The sequence below is a fragment of the Astatotilapia calliptera genome, chromosome 3 (assembly GCF_964374335.1).
Source record: "Astatotilapia calliptera chromosome 3, fAstCal68.1, whole genome shotgun sequence".
NCBI classification, from domain to species: Eukaryota; Metazoa; Chordata; class Actinopteri; order Cichliformes; family Cichlidae; genus Astatotilapia; species Astatotilapia calliptera.
Window position 1 is genome coordinate 12,944,465 of NC_137424.1, and position 19,894 is coordinate 12,964,358.

The 19,894-nt window shown below is 43.0% G+C and overlaps 1 protein-coding gene across 1 annotated transcript; it reads left to right on the forward strand.

Annotated features, from left to right (window-relative positions):
- The first annotated feature begins 2,657 nt into the window (after positions 1-2,657).
- Positions 2,658-14,276, forward strand: LOC145422908 (protein NLRC3-like). Its single transcript, XM_080294887.1, has 6 exons — positions 2,658-2,700; positions 6,290-8,069; positions 9,581-9,757; positions 11,501-11,674; positions 12,819-12,992; positions 13,668-14,276. The coding sequence occupies exons 1-6, from the start codon at positions 2,658-2,660 to the stop codon at positions 13,678-13,680; spliced, it is 2,361 nt and encodes a 786-aa protein (XP_080151013.1). The 3' UTR covers positions 13,681-14,276.
- Positions 14,277-19,894: the final 5,618 nt, after the last annotated feature.

The window sequence follows — 19,894 nt, forward strand, 5'->3', positions numbered from 1 at the left end:
ATACAAAGATACATAAAACTAATAATACTGGGCCAACATGGCCCAGGACCATGACACTTTTAGCGTCAATCAGAAACCATCCAGCTCTGTGTCCTAAAGAGTGACTGGTCCAATCATCGAGGCATTGATTTTAAATCCCAGCCTGGGTCCACTGCAGAGAGGTGAGCTGTTAGTAACAAGGACTCTCTGATTTTGTCAGGGCTCTGTGTGCGGGCAGGCAGAGATGATGATCCAAATGCAGGACTCGGACACTAACTTGAAACTCAAAAGACCTCAGCTTTATTGCTGGCAGGAAAACAAACATGAAGTGAGGACGGAACACTGAGACCAAGAACACACAGGCATAATCTGAGGGTACGACACGACAACTGGCAGGGCAAAACACAGGCTTAAATACATACTTAGGTGATTGGGGAATGTGAAACAGGAGGAGAGCACAGCAGGGACTCATCAGACATGACGAGACAAAACTCAACACATTAACATAGTACACAGACTTTCAAAGTAAAACAGGAAACTGAACAGAGGTTAACTAAACTAGGGGAAACGGTGACAGAACAAGAGACACACTAACAGAACACGACACATGGAACTAAACTATACATGAAACCACAACTTCTAAAACATGGATAACAGAAACATGGAACTCTAATAATAATCATCACAACCACAAGAGAACAAGAAAACAGAACTCCAGGCCTCGAGGGCCGGTGTCCCTGCAGGTTTTAGATGTTCCCTACCCCTGCACTAAGGCCTTTGAAATCTTCATTAACACTGAGCTTGAAATTTCTATCAGTCGAATGCAAAGGAGTCCTGTGGTTGTAGGACAGAGGTAGGGAACGTTAATCTGCCATCATTTAGATTATATGACAACAACCTTCAAATCTGAAGTCTCAGAAATCTGCTTCATGTACAAGTTCCTCCAATAATCAGGGCTAATATCACCAAATTGTACATAAACAGAAAACAATCCATGATGTAAAATTAAACCAAAACATAAACTCAAAATACTGGGTCCAACCGTGACAGATTTCAATGATTTTGATGTTTCCTGGTTTCTAAAATGCATCTCTGTAGCAGAGCAGTGTCTCCAAGGACACACAGGCTCAGCTGTAACTGTCAGTTTATCTGGTTTAAGACACATTTGGACTCAATTGGCAGTTTTTAACTATGTATTTTAATCAGAGGTGTAAATTTAGACCTCACACATCTGGATCCTAAACTATGATAGAAACAGCTGCTAGCAGTGGGTAGTTTGACTTTGATACGCTGCTCTAGAAAGCAAACAAAGGTTTGTGCAGCTCCTCTTCAGAAAAGTGTTCAGAGAGCAGCTGCTGTATTAGACAAAGGCTCGTCGTGTGAGCCCAGATGTGTGTAACAGCTGGATGAAGGAGAACCATCACAGTCACGTCTCCATCCCGCCTTTATTAATGAACTTCCTGTTGCTTGCAGATGACAGGAACACAAAGTGTTTGTGCCACGTGATTCTGCAGGATTTGTTAACATGTCCATGATGGTAACATCTCCTCGTCTAACTGCAAACACATGAGCGCTCCTAACGGCAGCTATCACAGCCACACAGGCAGACTGTGTCTCACTGTTGCATTCAGGGACATTTGTTTTCCTGTAAAAAGCTGAACTCTAATCTAAGAGGACTGTTACTGACAGGAAACAGCTGCATTATCTGCAGTCTGTGTGATCACAGCTGCTTCAATCACTTTATCAGAGAATTGATCATTGAATAAAACATTTTTGTGTCTGCAGAGGTCAGAGGTCACAGTCTGCAGGATCCAGCTGTCCGTCTATGAGGAGTGACCGGTCCAAACCTTACACTCCAGATTTCAGTGCTGAACCAACGAGGTCAGAGAACTGTGATGACTCCTTTACATGTTTGTGTTTTCCTGGATAAATATGACCAAAGATTCAATAAAAAGATAAAAATCTTAGACTTTGTCCTGTAGCGCTGTGTGGCAGGCAGGATTGGACCCAAACACAACAGGATGAAGTCAAAGAGGCAGCTTTATTTCAGCTGTGAACATGCAAACAGCAGAAATAAGAAAACATAACTGTAGGTTTGCAGTGAATGAAGCCTCAGCTCGACGCTCCACTTTGTCCCTCTTTTCCTTCTCCAAACAGCCACATCAGGAGTCTTTGATGGAGTTTTAAAATATTTAATTACAAATGTCCAAAGATGGGTTCAGGATACCTGAATCCACAGTTATTAAAGCTAAAATAGTTCACAGGGTTTGGACTTTGTTAGGTGAGGAGAGAACATCAAAGTGTTTTTTATCTTTAAACAGTATTTTTATCACTTCAGTTGCTCTCACAGCCCTGTTTGTTATTTTACCAGAGCTCTTATGTTTCACTCAGTGCTCCCACCAAACACCTTGGAGGACACATTAGTGTGATTTAGATTTCATTGGTGTAAACACCAGTCACACAAGCTAACCCATGGAGGCAGCAGCAGGCTTTGTGTTTGGTAAAGTCTGCTGGCTTAAACTAAGAGAGTTTAGTTTGTTAGCACAAAGAGCTGTCAGCTAAAGCCCCGAATGCACTTTGAATACAGACGAACTGAGAAAAACACTTTAAATACAGCAAACAGTCAAACTGACAACATCTTTTTCTGCTGATCATCCACAGCAGTACGTTTAGCATTCATGCTAGCAGCAGGCTATGACTGTCCACTGAGCGCCAACACAGGTAGGAGTGAGCAGTGATGAAGCAGGACTGTGGGCAAGTTTGAGCTACAATCCTATTGGCTTCTCAGTTTCTCCAAAGAAAAGGGGAAAAATTCTTGGTGTTGTGAAGATGTGAGTTGGTCTTGTTGTCGTGGGGCTGGAAGGATGCTGGCAGTGAGAGGCTTTTCATACAGTGTTCAGTAACAGAATGAGAAGAAAGCCACTGCACATGAAACAAGGTGCTCGTAGAGTTTGTTTACTGTGTTTGTGCCACAATGTCAGATCAGTTGTAGATTCACATGCAGACTTGTCCAGTGAAACCAATGCAAGTACTGCAGTACAGAGCAAAGACTAAGCAAGGGTGTTATTGTAAACTTTAACAAAAGACTGTTATGTGACAAAGAGTAAGTACATTATTTTTATGAGATTGTTCATCATGTCTTTAATTTAATATTTCCAGTTTTTCCTTCCTGTCTCATGAAGCTGTTACATTTATTGTTTTTCTTTTAGGATCAATAAGAGGCCAGAATCTCCTGGACCTGAACCCAGCTGTGTTTCCTTAAAGAGCAACGTGTCGAAGGATGCTGGTGTTTACTTTAAAGGCTGTTCTTCTGCTGCTGAGAGGTAATGTGTGTCTAGATGTTGTTCCTGACTCTGTATTTCTGAATAAATCATCATGTTTAATATCAGCTCAGCTCTTTTTCACACATTTCTATGTTGGTATGTGAAGCGGTGTGTGTTGGAGTGTTTCCACAAACACAGCAGTCAGAGTGGAAAGAGTGGATGTTGTAGGAGGTGTTTGTGTAGTGAAGAGGCTGAGTGTCTGTAGGACTCCAGCTGCTCCAGCAGGTGTCTCCTTTGTGCTTTGCTTCAAACACAGTGTAGGGAGGAGCTTCCACTCAGGTGTTTCAGGTGTTGCTGGATGGAGGAGGACAAATAGTTTTTCCCTTCAGTGACACTTCAGCAGCTCAATGTTCTGGGAGATGTTTGTCTTTATGAAGGTTTATGGATTCTTGTTCTTACTTTGGTTAAACTGAGCAATACATTTTCCATCTAACATTTAAAGTAAATTTCCAGGTGAATAAAAGATCTGCAGCTGCAGCCTCTGTGATGTTTCACAGTCTGAAAGTAACAAATTCAACCAGAGTTCAAACAAAGGCTTAATATACGTGTGTGTTTGATATAATGCCAACAAGTACAAATAGGTGTTCTTACAGGTCTTAATCACAGAGGTCTGATAAGTCTGGTGACTTTCACAGTCAGCAATTTTGCTGCCTTTTATTTTATATTGGCCTTTTTAAAGCCCTTCAAAGTCTCCCACATTCATACAGAGCTTTTAACACCAAACTCCTTTGGTGTTAAAAGGAAAAATGATTCTATGTAACTTTACCTTCTTTTAAATGTACAAGCTGTGTTCAAGATAAGTAGTTTAGAAGTGTCTTTCAGATTTTCCCAGCAAGGACATATTGTTTTAGATTGTTTTATCTCTCACAGCTTTCTCCCAGCTCTCTGCTGACGAGACTAGCGCCACATATGGAGTTGTTTATTTTATCTGTTTATTATTTTCTTATCCTGTTCTCACTGTCTTTCCTATAAAAAGTGCCAAGCCTCTGTTCACGACGTGAGTTGTTCTCAGCAGCTCACCCGTGTACACGTTTGATAAAGAAAGTAACTTTGTCTCATTGTGTCTTTATTTCTCCTGGGTTTTTTACAGAGGTTTCCCCCAACACAGTCCTTCTCCTCTCACACACGATCACACGACTGATTTGTCTGCAGCAGCTGTGTTACTGCTAGTATTTTATTATGTGTGTAATCTCCTCATATTGTTCCAGTGGTTTAGTTTGACTTCCTTCTGCAAACTCAGCTGCTCTGTTGCTGATACACGTCTCCATGAATATGATTGATCAGATGCTGCCAACACCATGTGTTTCATGTGAGCGCTCAGCTGAAACCCTGGGTTGACTTATCGAGTTAATAACAAGCTTCACGTGACTGTGAATGCTAAAGTGAATCCAGATAAAGGAAAGAGACCCTGCTAATGTTGGACTCACTTCTTAGTGTAGATCCCAGGAGGAAGTTCAACATAGCCATTCTTTGTGCTAGCTCGACCAAACCTGAGAGCACAGTGCAGGATAATGATCATCATCTGTCTCTGTCAAGGACATTTAAAATCCACAAATAACAAACATAATTATATTTGATCATTAAAAATATGTTTTCACTTAAAAAAGCATGAGCACACTGGTGGATTACAGAAACATGAAAACTCGTTAACAGTAAAGTTAATTTAGACATAAACAAAGTGTCAAACATACTGAAGTAGAAGGACTGATGTTTGTGTTAACCCTCACATGGGCTGTACAACATTATATAGGGAGACAAAAACAGAGATTATCGTAGCCATCGCTCTCTCGCATGGACGTGGCAGTCTTGCTGTCTGCTGCGAATCCTCCCCGTACCTCCGTGACCTCGTCTGGTATCTGCTCCCTCCTCTGTAAGAGAGAGTAAAGGAAAACACGTCTCTGCCTAGTCTTGAAAATCTAATCTTATCATCCATTGTTCTTCTAGGGCCTCTTCTTCTTGTGGCCTCAGCTAACTGCTAATATTTAAATGGCTAACATTAACATGTGTGACAGCCAGGTTCACATTTATGATGAACTATGATTAATTAACTGATGTTGAAACTGGAGCTTTACTGACCTCTGAAATTCCTCTTAAAGTGTTATTCAGTGTTGTGACAGTCAGCTGCTTCAGCTGCTGCTGGGATGGGCTGTGGCAAAGAGAACAGAGAAAATCCAAATCAGAGTTTTTCTCTGAATTAAAAGCAAGGAAACAACAATATATTCTACATGGTGAAACTGATGGTTTCTGGTGTTTGGGTCTGTTTTTCTGTATTCATGCAGATAAAGTGTAAACTCAGATGAATTATACCATCAAATGTTAAAGGAAAATATCAGGATGAGTGTCTGTGAGCTGAGAAGGACGTGAAGCGAGCAGTTTATCCCAGAGCTGAAGCTGCTCTGTGTGCAGAGATGAGCTCAGATTCCTGCTGTGATTGATCAACAGTCACAGAAATGTAGACTTGTAGTTATTACTGCAGTATGGTCACAGCAGATACTGATAAACATGTATTATGAGGATGGATGATCAAGTTTCTCACTCTCTCCTTTAAATCTCAGTTGTTTTCTTCTTCACAGTTTATCTGTTAATTTATTAATGAATAACACTGAAAGAGTTTCTGTTATATTTCCCCTTGAACATCAGCTGTGCTTCAGGTTAGAGTGAGTGTCCATGGAATAAATGCAAGTCAGTGAACTGGAAACATGACTGTGTTCAAACTTTGTTTTCCTTTGTATAATGAGTCTAATCAAAGGTGGACAGAAGTATCTCCACTTTGACTTTTCTGTGTCACCATCAGAGCTTCTGCACAGTGTGGAGAAAGATCCAGAAGCAGAGCTGGACTGCAGACAGCCAGTCAGAGCAGCTGTGTACAAAGTAAGACTGAACATCTGTCTGCTGATGGACTCATTTCTGAAAACTGGACTTCTTGTGTTGTTCAGACATTGAAGAGTTTTCTTTCTCTTTAGTCTCATTGTTTTTCTTTCTTTCAGCAGATGTTGATCTGCAGGAGGTTTTAGATGAACATAAGATCAGTCTGAGGAGGAGATGTGAACGTGTGACTGAAGGAAGTGATGAAACAGGAAGTAGAACCCTCCTCAACAGGATCTACACTGAGCTCTACATCACAGAGGGACAGAGTGAAGAGGTTCATACCCAACATGAGGTGAGGCAGCTGGAGACAGCTTCCAAGATGGACGCCCTCCATGACGCTCCAATCAGGTGCCAGGACATCTTTAAAGCCTTACCTGACCAACAGAGACCCATCAGAGTGGTTCTGACCAACGGCGTGGCTGGTGTTGGAAAAACCTTCTCAGTGCAGAAGTTCACTCTGGACTGGGCAGAGGGCTTGGAGAACCAACATGTCAGTGTGGTGGTTCTGCTTTCATTCAGGGAGCTGAACCTGATCAGAGATGAGCAGTACAGTCTTCTGCAGCTGCTCCATGTTTTCCATCCAACATTACAGAAGGTCACAGCAGAGAAACTGGCTGTCTCTCAGCTTTTGTTCATCTTTGACGGCCTGGATGAAAGCAGACTTTCATTGGATTTCACCAACAGGAAGCTGCTGTCTGATGTCACACAGAAGTCATCAGTCAGCCAGCTGCTGACAAACCTCATCCAGGGGAATCTGCTTCCCTCGGCTCTCGTCTGGATAACTTCCCGACCCACAGCAGCCAATCAGATCCCTCCTACATGTGTTGACAGGCTAACAGAAGTACGAGGCTTCACTGACACCCAGAAGGAGGAGTACTTCAGGAGGAGATTCAGTGATGAAGAGCTGTTCAGCAGAATCATCTCCCACATGAAGACATCCAGGAGCCTCCACATCATGTGTAGTATCCCAGTCTTCTGCTGGATCACTGCTACAGTTCTGGAGCACATGTTGACTACAGAGCAGAGAGGAGAGCTGCCCAAGACCCTGACTGACATGTACTCACACTTCCTGCTGGTTCAGACAAAGAGGAAGAAGAACAAGTACCATGAGGGACACGAGACGAGTTCACAGGAGCTGACGGAGGCTGACAGGAAAGTTCTTCTGAAGCTGGGGAGGCTGGCGTTTGAACATCTGGAGAAAGGAAACATCATGTTCTACCAAGAAGACCTGCAGCAGTGTGGTCTGGATGTGACAGAGGCCTCGGTGTACTCAGGAGTTTGTACAGAGATCTTCAAAAGAGAGTGTGTGATCTTCCAGAAACCAGTCTACTGCTTTGTTCATCTGAGCATTCAGGAGTTTCTGGCTGCTGTCTACATGTTCCACTGTCACACCAACAGGAAGACAAAGGTGCTGAAGAACTTCTTGGGACAAAAATACAACGAGTCCTCTCTGGATGATTTCCTTAAACGAGCCATGGAGAAATCTCTCCAGAGTAAAAATGGCCACCTGGACCTGTTTGTTCGCTTCCTTCATGGCCTCTGTCTGGAGTCCAACCAGAGACTCTTAGTAGGTCTGCTGGGTCAGACAGAGATCAGTCCAGGAACCATCCAGAGAGTCATCAACAACCTGAAGAAGATCAACAGTGATGAAATCTCTCCTGACAGAAGCATCAACATCTTCCACTGTCTGATGGAGATGAACCACCTCTCATTATTTCAGGAGATCCAAGAGTTCCTGAAGTCAGAGAAGAAACTCTCTGAGATCCAGTGCTCAGCTCTGGCCTTCATGCTGCAGATGTCAGAGGAGGTTCTGGATGAGTTGGAACTGCAGAAGTACAACACATCAGAGCGGGGACGACAGAGACTGATTCCAGCTGTGAGGACCTGCAGAACGGCTGGGTGAGTCCAGATGTGATCATTAACATCATTGATCAGTGTAGGTTAGTAGTTTAATGTTGAAAATAAAATCAGATTGTAACCACAAAGTGTTTGTGTCCATACGCTGCAACCTTCCACACCATTCCTTTATTGTACAGACTCAGCAGCAGCTCCATGGATCCCAAATCCAAGATGGGAGAACAGATTTGAAGTGTGTCACATCCATGCAGTCACAGCTGTTTCCACCATGTTTCCACTGATATTAATCCTGTTCAATGACACGTTTCATATCAGTGAATATGTTCTTTAGGACGTCCACTGACATGTTTAAGTGTCCTGCTGGAAATCACTCAAATCATCCATGAAATCCATGAAAAATCCTTTTAGTGTTTCTAACTTCACCCTCTGTCCTCTCTCTCTCTCCATCCTCCTCACTGCTTCTTTCACTGATAATCACACAAACATCGTATTCAGCTACAAAATAACACAATGACATCATCTGATGATCATTATTATAAGAGCAGGATCCATATTTGATATCAGAGTAACACATTGCTTGGTTATGTGCAGTCATCATCAGTGACTGTGGGTCAAACAGAAGCTCTCTGATTGGTTGCTGACCTTGGTCACCTGTCCACTCTCACCTGTTTGTGTTTGCTCTCTCTTTGCTGTCTCCATCCTCTCTCTCCTTTCTCTCCCTCTCTGTCTTTGTACCGTCACTCAGGTCCAATGGAAACAGTGACATTTACAAACCAATCAAAGACAAACTGATCCATGTCAGGTTATAACAATATTCAAAGTGAATACAGGCTGCTGCTGGACACAGACAGGTAACATCATTTTGACTTGCTGTCACCTGGATCTGGACTCATAAACACTGAAGCCCTGAACAGGAATACAAATCATTTTCTGCCAACTAGCGACACACCAGGAGATAATGGCTCAGAAAGCTCAAATGAGCCAATCATTTCTGTGTTTAGTTCCCCTGAAATCAGATCTGATATCAGCAGCTCTGAGTTCATTCATCATTATTGTCCAGTGATGAGATTTCTGCTCCGTTTGGTAACAGTCAGCAGGTTTTTCCTGCGTGTGGACGTGAACAGTCGTACCTGACAGCAGGTAGCAAACAGAGATCATCTTTCCAGCTGGAACTCTTCACTGAGCTGAACTCATTCAAAATGTTCTGGAGTCAAAACAGGAAACAGTCCAAATGTGTGTCTTCACTCTGACTCTGGATCAGATCTCAGTGACAGACTGTGGACATTATGGAAGCCTAAATGTGACACCATCTTCCTCCTTCATCTGCAGATTAAAGCCAAACAAAGATTCTCATTAAAATTCTGCAGGTCTGAGAGAGACTCAATCGTTGTGTCATGTCAAATACAGTAAGAGGAGCTGAAGCACAGATGTGAAGAGCAGATTCATCAGATTATGACCTCACTCTGTTTTGTCTTCATATACATTCAGTCTGTGTTTATAATGCAGATTTTCTCCTTTTATAATAACACATTTTATATTTTCTATCATCACAGTCTGACTCGGTGTGGACTCTCAGAGTCTCACTGTGAAGTTGTGGCCTCAGCTCTGAAGTCCAACCCCTCCCATCTGACAGAGCTGGACATGAGTTACAATCTCAACCTGCAGGATTCAGGTGTGAAGCTTCTGTGTGCTGGACTGGAGAGTCCAAACTGTCGACTGGAGACTCTGAGGTGAGTTCACTGACTGCGGCTGTTGTAGTTTTTCTATATTTCAGGTCTTTGATTGATGTTTGAAACTTCCTTTAGTTCCTAAATGTTCAGGATGTGTCTGAAGACAAATGTGAAGAAGTTTGAGTGCTTTCAGAAATGTTGTCTTTCCAAATGACTGAACAACAGTTTTTCCTTTTGGCTCCAAACAGAAGTGACAGACTTGAGCAGGGTTCATTTAAAGGCTGACAGAAGTGGAGTGGTGACGGGGAGATGTTTGACAGGACAGTGTTTCAGCCTCCACAGGTTCATGTTGTGCTCCATCAGTCAGTGAAGATGAAATCAGTGCTGATGAGGCTGTAGAGTGTGTGAGGGATGTGAATGAGGATGATGAAGATCTGATGATAGCAGATAAAAACAGGCTGCAGAGACTTTGAGCCATACAGGGCACACAGTGTGTGTACAGAACAGCTGAAATCATTATGGAGGCCTCACTGGGATATGGAAGCATCACAGTACAGCTTCAGTGAAGCATTAAAGTCTCTGATATGAGATGAGAAATGAAGCAGCCAGAGCTTTTTCATGAGTGGAAATCCACTGTGACTGTGAGCTGCTGCTACAGCCTCCAGATTAGCCAGCAGCTCATCCTGCTCAACATTTTCTCACCAACTTTAATGGAAGTGTGATGTTTTCAGCTGGAGTGATGGTCAGGGTGGCCTCCCTCTCCTCTTCTTCTCCTCTTCCTCTTTCATTTGTAAAGCCACTTCTGCTGCTTTCATTCATTTGGAAGTCCTGTAGCTGAGTGTGGGAGAGACTAACAGCCTCGGCAGCAGAGGGGAGAAAGGCTGTAACACCACCACTTTACTCTGTTCTACCTGTCACATCATTTTATCAGGAAACAAATATGCTCATGTTTTTACTATGTTTGTCTTGAAGATGTAAGAAGATCACATGGTGCTTTTTATTATTGTGTTGGTTTGTTTCCTGTCTCTTGGATGGAGCCAGCTGTGCGTGGCCCCTGGGCCTGTGGTCAGAGTGTGTGCTGGATAATCCGGCCCAGGATGAGGCCAAACTGACATGGGATGAAATGTCTGTCACATAATTGAGCTTAGTGTAGTTTCATTTCTGCACAATTTAAAAACAAGCAAAACTTTGTTCTGTCTTTTCTATGTTGTACTGTAGACTTTCTTTGATACTGTGTCCAAAAGGAGCAGCTTTTACTTTGAAGGGGAGGCGTCTCTGTTTCCTCTTCAGGTTGGATGATGGAAGCAAATGAGTGTGTGATGTTCTTTCAGTGTTGCACTTTGTAGACGCTCCCTGAGCACTGGTCTCACAGCCAGCTGCACATAGAGACCAGTGTTGTTAGTCCAGGTCAGAAGATGACTTGTTGGAATGAAAATGAGCTTGTAGTTTGTCTGCTTTAATAATGTGACTGGAAAAAGGTGTTGGACTTCAAATATGTCCATTTCTTTCACACTTCACCTTTAAAAGTGAAGCCTTGTGGTTCCTGGAAGGAAAAACACGACTTTTTCAAGTCTTTGTCCTGTTTTTATGATAAATGTACGACTTTAATGTGAAACATTCAGAGTTTTTTCTCTTGTTGTGTTTGTTTGAAGCTGCTTCCTGTTGGCTTCAGCTGTTTGGAGTTTCCATTTTCTAAACTTCTACATTCTGAACCTTCTTCAGCTCTGAACAGATGATGAAACACTGAATGATTTCAAGCTCACACTTTGTCTAATAAACTTACATCTTTCATTCTTTATACAGATTGATCGACTGTGGTTTGTCAGAGATCAGCTGTGATTATCTGGCAGCAGCACTGAAGTCCAACCCCTCCCATCTGAGAGAGCTGGACCTGAGCTACAACAAGCTGCAGGATTCAGGAGTGAAGCATCTGTGTGGTTTCCTGGAGAGTCCGGGATGTGGACTTGAAACTCTGAGGTCAGTCAGCATGTTTTAGTTGTGCTGAGATGAATATGATGTGAAAGTTGTGCTGATACTAAACTGCAGACATCAGGCTGATATTATACTGATCCACACTGAGGATCTTCATGGTAAAGTCTGTTTTCTTCTTCTCTGGTTTAGTCCATTGACTGCAGCAGAACAATGTTCACATTTCAAACCTTCAAAGAAGAATAAAAATCCTCCACTGGATAATTCACTGTGAAACTCTCCAACTCTTCATTCCACCTTAAAGTCTGTCTGAGACGGAAATCCAAAGCAAAATGTGCGTTTGCTTTACAGACAGCAGTCCAACACAAACATACACACATCATCCAAAACACAGTCCAACATCCAAATCTCCATCATCCCCAACATGGACTTCATTCCTTTCCAAGCCAGCCTTGAGTGTCCTTCATTCAGCTCATCCTCTGATTCACTTTTACACCTTATTTTAGCTGCTTTAGCTCTCTTTCAACAAGTTTCTGTGCCTCAATCTTTTTCTTCTCTCCCTCATAACAAGACAGCTTCTTCTGCCTGAGAACATGTTGGAGTGATTTACTAATCCAGGGCTGCTTATTGGGGAAAATACTTCCTGTTTTCAAAGTAATCCCCATTTTTCCCAGAAAGAAATCTCAGTAGAAATCAATGATCTAAGTGAGAACATGAGCCTTTAAAAAGTCCCAGTTGGTGCAGTCAAAGCAGTCCCTCAGTCCCAGTATAGAGTCTTTGGTCCAGACTGGAACAACTGTGTGCCCAGTTTGAGCTCTCTTCAGTCCTGTGACCTGACAGACCCAGAGGGGCCATCACATCACATTTAGAAGCTCCCCTAATGGAGCCACAACACATGTCCAATACTTAGTCTGTCTTGTTGGACCAACTGGAAGAAATGATTCAAGGACTTAGTCACAGAACAGAGATTCAAATCTCCAAAATCCAACTGGCTGCATCAGGACATATAGTCTGAAACTCTGCACAGTTTCCTGTTTGAAGCTGCTTCCTGTTGGCTTCAGCTGTTTGGAGTTTCCATTTTCTAAACTTCTACATTCTGAACCTTCTTCAGCTCTGAACAGATGATGAAACACTGAATGATTTCAAGCTCACACTTTGTCTAATAAACTTACATCTTTCATTCTTTACACAGATTGAGATACTGTGGTTTGTCAAAGATCAGCTGTGATTATCTGGCAGCAGCACTGAAGTCCAACCCCTCCCATCTGAGAGAGCTGATCCTGTGGAGAAACAACCTGAAGGATCCAGATGTGAAGCAGCTGTCTGATCTTCAGCAGAGTCCAGACTACAGACTGGAGACTCTGTGGTTAGTAGAGTGATGGAGTGAGTGGGTGGTGCTGTCAGCAGTATTGTACTAAACACAGTCAGTATGAAACAAAGATCCAGTGTTTCCTGTAAAGCTGCATCTTCTCAGTGAAGCTGTGAGAGGAGAATGGTGACAGGCTTCAGGATTGGACACAAACACTTCCTGTTTCTGACCTTTATGGTCACCATAGTAACGGCTGACACGCTCTGATCAAACACTGTCAACAGCCAATCAGCTCTCTGAACAAAGCAGCACGCAGACCAACGACTGCATTCATTTCCAAGTTTAAAGCAGTGAAGAACACAGTCTGTAGGTGAGGAAGAATTTAGTGAGAGCAGATGTTTGGATGGAATTCCTCCAGTTAACAGCTGGAACCGTCCATCTGGATTGTTGGGCTTGTTGTTGGGGTTCCTACAGAGCTCAGAGTGGACACACCAAGGTTCTACTAATGAATGAAAGTCCAAACTCAAACTAGGAGGGAAAAACATCTTCATCAACTTCAATAAAAATCCAATGATTAGTAAAAGTGAAGCAACAATGAGTCCTAGTACAGTCCCAGCACTGAAGTCCCTGCTGCTCTTTATACTGGATGTGCTGCATCACTGACTGACAGCTGATGAAGAGTCTCTGGAAACACTCGTTTATCTCCTCTTCTCTTCCTTCTTCTCTCTGCAGGTGGAGCTGGTGATGGTAAACAGGACGGTGTGTGTGCTGAGAGAGGAGGAGCTGTGTCCTGATGATCCAGAGAGGTTGAAGCAGCAGCAGCTTGTGTGTAGAGACGCTCTGACTGGGCCATGTTACTGGGAGGTGGAGAGGAGAGCTTCATCCAGCAGTGACTGACAGAGGAATGAGAAGAAGTGCAGATGACTGTCAGTGCTGCAGAGTGAACTGCTCTGAGAACAGCTCCACTGTCAGACACAATGTAGAGTCCAGCATCATCCCTGTGTGTCCCTCTGGATCTGACAGAGGATCATCAGTGTATCTGGACTGCTCTGCTGCTGCTCTGTCCTTCTACAGTCTCTGCACAGTCTCTGTCTGACTCTGGCTTCAGACCCTCCTGGATCAAACTCACCTGGAAAGACTTTCAAACATCACTCAATAGATTTGAATACAGAATATATTTGATATATACTGTAGATGTACTGTAGAGTTGCAGTTTGTCACTTGTAAATACAGTCTGTGAGCAGCTGTGAGCTGAAAGATCTTTCTAGAAACACGAAATGTTTTCACTCTTCTGTTGCTTTTTCATATATTTCCACAACATTAATATTGATCCCACCTGTCTCACCTGTTTCATGCTTTTATACATAATAACAGGACACGTGTGATCTGAGCCCTGCTGTGGTTGCTGTGCTGCACGTCTTCATTTAGATAACAGAGACATCTAGTGGTTCAGAGGGAGAACTGCAGGAGGTGGAGCTGTGTTTTAGCATGGAAAACTTTTTATCTTTTAGACGCAGATACAAATATGACAAGTATCAGTGTGAGATACAAAAGGTCACATCAGTCAGCAGAGGGAACAGTGATCACACAGCAATGTAAGAATAGAAACATAACAGTGACTCTGGACATGTATACAGATGGAAGCAAACAAACAGGATGTAACACTACATTAATCAATCAATCAATCAATCTTTATTTATAAAGCACTTTTCATACAAAAGAAATGTAGCACAAAGTGCTTTACATAGTTAAAAGCAGCCCACCCCACCCTCCAACTCACTCCCCACACTCTCAATACACATATATCCCCCCCCCCACACACACACACACACACATACACACACGCGCACACTGAAAGAGTAAAAATTGGGCTGGGCTCGCATGAGCCAAGTGAGGAAACACTATAACAGGGAGCCGTCTGCACCGGGAGCCGGTCACAGACCGCAGCCTCCAGGCTGGGCACACAGCAGGAGGGAGGCCAAGGAGCCCCCCAGCCAGGCTGAGAGGACCCCAGAGACCCAGCAGCCACGGTCAATCACAGCCCCGGTGCAGAGAGCGCCCTCCGAGGAAACACTGGAGATATGACACAATACGATATATACAGGGTAAAATGATAAAATAAATAAGAACAGGATACAATATAAATATAAATAGAGTAAGAAGATTAAAAAATGAATAAGAATAAAATCAAAAAATATTAGGTAAAACCTAAATTAATAATACAATAACAGGATAGAATAAATAAGCATAAAATAAATAAACGCTAAGTAAAAGCTAAATTAAAAAGGTGGGTCTTGAGCCTGTTCTTAAAAACATGTACGTTCTCTGCGGCCCTGAGCTCCTCCGGCAGGCTGTTCCACAGATTAGGACCATACCACTGAAAAGCTGCCTCTCCGTGAGTATGTGTCCTGACTTTAGGGACAATCAAAAGGCCAGCACCAGAGGACCTCAGGGTCCGCGAGGGTTCGTATGTTAAAAGCAGATCTGAGAGATAAGAAGGCCCAAGACCATTAAGACATTTAAAAACCAATAAAAGAACTTTAAAATCGATCCTGAAACACACGGGGAGCCAGTGCAGCGATTCTAAAACCGGTGTAATGTGGGCCCGCCCTCTGGTCTTCGTCAGCACACGAGCTGCCGAGTTTTGCAAGAGTTGTAAAGTTGAAATATTCTTCTTAGGAAGACCAGAGAGCAGGGCATTACAGTAATCAATGCGACTGGTAATAAAAGCATGCATCAGCATCTCCGTGTTGGCCCGAGAGAGAATAGGGCGGACTCTGGCTATATTCTTTAGATGATAAAATCCAATTTTGGTTACATTAAACCCACAAATGGGAAGAAAACAAAGCCAAAGGAAAATATATTTGATCTCAGGAATCCAAATCAGATGCTTTAGAGCAGGGGTCGCCAACCCTGGGCACGCGTGTCACAGCTGCCACGTGAAGGGTTAACTGATGGCACGACCATAGCTGGACTGGCCATCGGGCATACTGATGGTGACTTTTCATTTTTATGGGCCAATGATGTTTTTTTATTTTTTTGTACCGGTATAAACAATGAAAGGTGGTGGATTGGCCGGATGCTGGTCGATGTTTAAAAATTAGTCAGTTGTTTGGTGGTGGCTATGGCGGAGCTTCCACAGAGGCAGCAGGTGGATGAGGGAAAGGGGAGGCAGGAGGAGCAGAGACCCGAGGCAGCCGCCGGTCCGAGTGTCAGGTGAACTGATCTTCAGGTAAGAAGTTATGACCTGCAGTCTATCTGGGTCAGATATAAACCAAGTTTAGGTGGAGTTTATTTTCATTGTGCTGAGTTTTTACAGTCAGTTACTGAAGGAAATTTCCGTCCCGGGTTTCCTCCGTGGCGTGAGCGATAAGCAGAGTTTTGTCCTTTCCTTATAAGACTCCTAATTATTCAAAGTAACACTCAGGTATGCCGTTCAGCTGGGCTAGTTACGACGTCGGGAGCATTTAGGAGAACAAAGTGATACAGAGACTGTTCAGATTGATCTCCCACAATCAACTCAAAGGTTTATTAAGTATACAACAGAATCAGAATCAGAATCAGAAAGGGGTTTATTGCCAAATGTTGAGCAGGTTTACAACATTAGGAAATTGCTGCGGTGCTTCAGTGCAAACATGGTGTCATAAATAACACTTAAATAGACATGGAAAAAATAAAAGTAGGGATAAGAATTAAAAGTGCTACGTGGAAAGATATGTGCATGAGATATACATGAGATATATACATGAGAGTAAGAATTAAGAGTGCTACGTTGAAAGATATATACATGAGTGCAGGTGGTGATCAGTGCCAAACATGGAATGATACAGTGAACACAGCGTAGGGTCATGTGTTAGTGGCGGGGACAGTCATATGGTTATTGTTCATGTGTCCAACAGCAGAGGGGAAGAAACTGTTCTTATGGCGAGAGGTTCTGGTGCGGATGGACCGGAGCCTCCTGCCTGAGGGGAGCAGGTCAAACAGACTGTGTCCAGGGTGAGAAGGGTCAGCTGAGATCTGAGCTGCACGCCGCAGTGTCCTGGAGGTGTACAGGTCCTGCAAAGATGGGAGTCTGCAGCCAATCACCTTCTCAGCAGAGCGCACAACACGCTGCAGTCTCTGTTTGTCCCTGATAGTGGCTCCAGCGTACCACACGGTGATGGAGGAGGTGAGGATGGACTCAATGATTGCAGTGTAGAACTGCAACAGCTTATATAGAGGAAAAAGGTTCGTGTGTCAGCAGGTTCTCAGTTCAAACCGGTACAGACCAAATAAGGAAACGTCTTCCTGCCTTGTGAGCAAAGAAGTATCCTTTGTGTAGTTTATCAGTTCAGCTACAATTTATGATCATCCCAGCAAAATACACTCCTAGACATAGAATACAGAGTTCTTTCATTAGTGAATTCTGAAACAAACCACCTGGCTTTTAACAAGCTCTTTCCTAAAAGATAAGGAAGGGAGGATGGGAGTAAGGAAGTGGTCTCGTCTCTGTGGTATTTTCGACCTTGGGGTACCAGCCTGTGATTCTTACACATCAATACATGGGTCAGAGAGAAAGAGAAAAACAACTAGTAAATGGGCCTTATTGAGTAATAGTTTTCCTGTATAATATCACTATAAAACAATATCCTGTAAATGCTACCATGGTATCAAAATATCACAACAGTTCTCTCCTTTTATCATAAAATGATAACATAGTATAAAGGCAGAATGTAATAACATAATCTAAAGACAAATCATAAATGTGAAGTAAATCATACATGTGACTGGTCTCTTCTTGGATAATCGAGTAATTCTCAATCTAATGCTCAATACATACATCAGGATCATCATTGATGACATCTGACACATAATCTGGGTCAATTTGTGCCAATTGCAAATACATTGAGGCAGTTGTACTAGTAGCTATACGGGTTATCATTGAACGTACACAGGGTATCACACAACAGACAATAATCATCAAAAACAAAATAATGCATGCTACAATGGTTACAAAAGCTACAATTAGTTCCTTCCATTTTCCAAACGTGTCCTGCAGCCACTTGTCTAGCCACTGACCGTGACCTGCATTGGCTCTTAGTTCTATCTGCAATGCTTCAAGTCTATTCATAGCTTGTGTGAATGAACCGTTAGGGGCGGTGTTATTGGGAATGAAAGTACAACAAACATCTCCAAACATCGCACAAACACCTCCCTTCTCAGCTAACAACATGTCTAAGGCCATCCTATTTTGCATGGTCATTAAAGAGGTAGCAGACATCTGTTCTCCTAGGGCCTTAAGGGCCGTATTGGTCAAATTAGTATGTCTTTGCTGATGGTAATAAACATAATTGATCCAGGCGACATTTTTGTTTATCTGTATATACGGTAGTATTGAGACAAACCCTGCGGATATTTCTCCTCGTGCCTTTAATTCCCTTGGTATCCCGCGTGGGACTCCTATAGCATCTATGTAAACGTTATGTGAGTAAGCGGAGCGTTTTGTGCGTCTGCTGGATACAGGCAGATCCGAGGTTTGTTGTATTAGTAGTTCTTGAGCTAAAGTTACTAGACCGCAGGTACCGGTCCAATTAACAGGTAAAGCTAATCTAAGGGTATTATTGCACATCCAATAAGCATGTGGGATTGGTCTGGTCAGGCGCAAAGCTGTAAAGCCTTTTAATATGCCTCCCCAGTACGAGTCGTTCAGTGTGTTGGGCGAATGCAGGATTGTTGAGTTATCTGAATGCGTATTTATATATGCATATATATAAAAAGGCATATGTCTATATTGTGTCCTGTCAACACTCGCTGCTAGCCATGTTTCGTTACAGCGTGCTCCTGGAGAGTCAGAAAAAAATGTATAGTTTTGCGCGTCATAATTTATGTTTTTAAGCTTTGGTCGGTATATGCATGTCATCGAGATATTTGGGTGATGGCGCATCTGTTTTGGGGGTGAAAGAGGTTCAGTGCGGTCTTCGGGGCGCTGCTTTGGGTTGCAGGGGTGGGTAATGTTGTCAATCATGCTAACATCCTCACTAGAGACTTGTCCTGTGTATATGAATAAACAATCTAAAGGACTTAGTTCTACTCGCACCGCTCCAATCAGAGTTGCTGTTAAGGGCCCCTTTTTATCATTTTTGAATAGCATCTTTGTTAAGGGAAAACCTGAAATTGGGTATCCCACTACAACCTGTTCTGGGTTACCCTTTGAACAGACATAACAGTTACTGTTTCTTAAGTCACGAGCGGCTATTCTGGCATGTTCATACCAGGCATTAGCTCCTGCTCTAGGGGGTGCAAAAAATGGTTTATTAGTGGCGTCTATGTTGTCATTTACTGATTTTAGGGAGCGTGAGGAGTGTATTAAGTAGGTGTCTTGCAAAATAGAGCATGAGGTATCGTCAGCAAAATATGACCTGCAGAAATGTGAACATGGTTGCAGTTTACAATACAAAATAGCAAAGAAAAATCCTAAGGTTAATGCGATAGATATGATAAATATATAAGAAAATATATAAGAAAAAACACAGTTCTTCAGTCGTCTCCTGGCCTGGTCCCAGGTTCGAGAGACATTGAATAAGCGCCGTGTCATGACAATGGGCATTTCATTTTCTCCATTACCAGGATGAAATGAGTCTGGCTTTATCAGATTAGACATCATGTGGTACTCTTGGCTTTCTATTCCTGCTGGATGCTCGAGTACCTTGTTTTTGTTCAGGTGAAGCATCAAAGAGCTCTCTGAGTCTTGGCTCTCTCAGGCTTTGTGTGTTAATCAGTGATTGCGTGTGTGTAGGTGGATTGGATCCGGGGGCTGGCTCGCCTGAGATGTCATCTACCCGTGTGTATTTATTTGTTCTGGTTCCCGGCGCTGGCCCGCCTGAGATGTCGTCTGCTTGATCCGACGCCTGAGGTGGTCTGATTGGGCTGGTCTTAACCCTGCTGGCGTGTATCCACTGAGGTTGTCCGTCCGTAAGGAT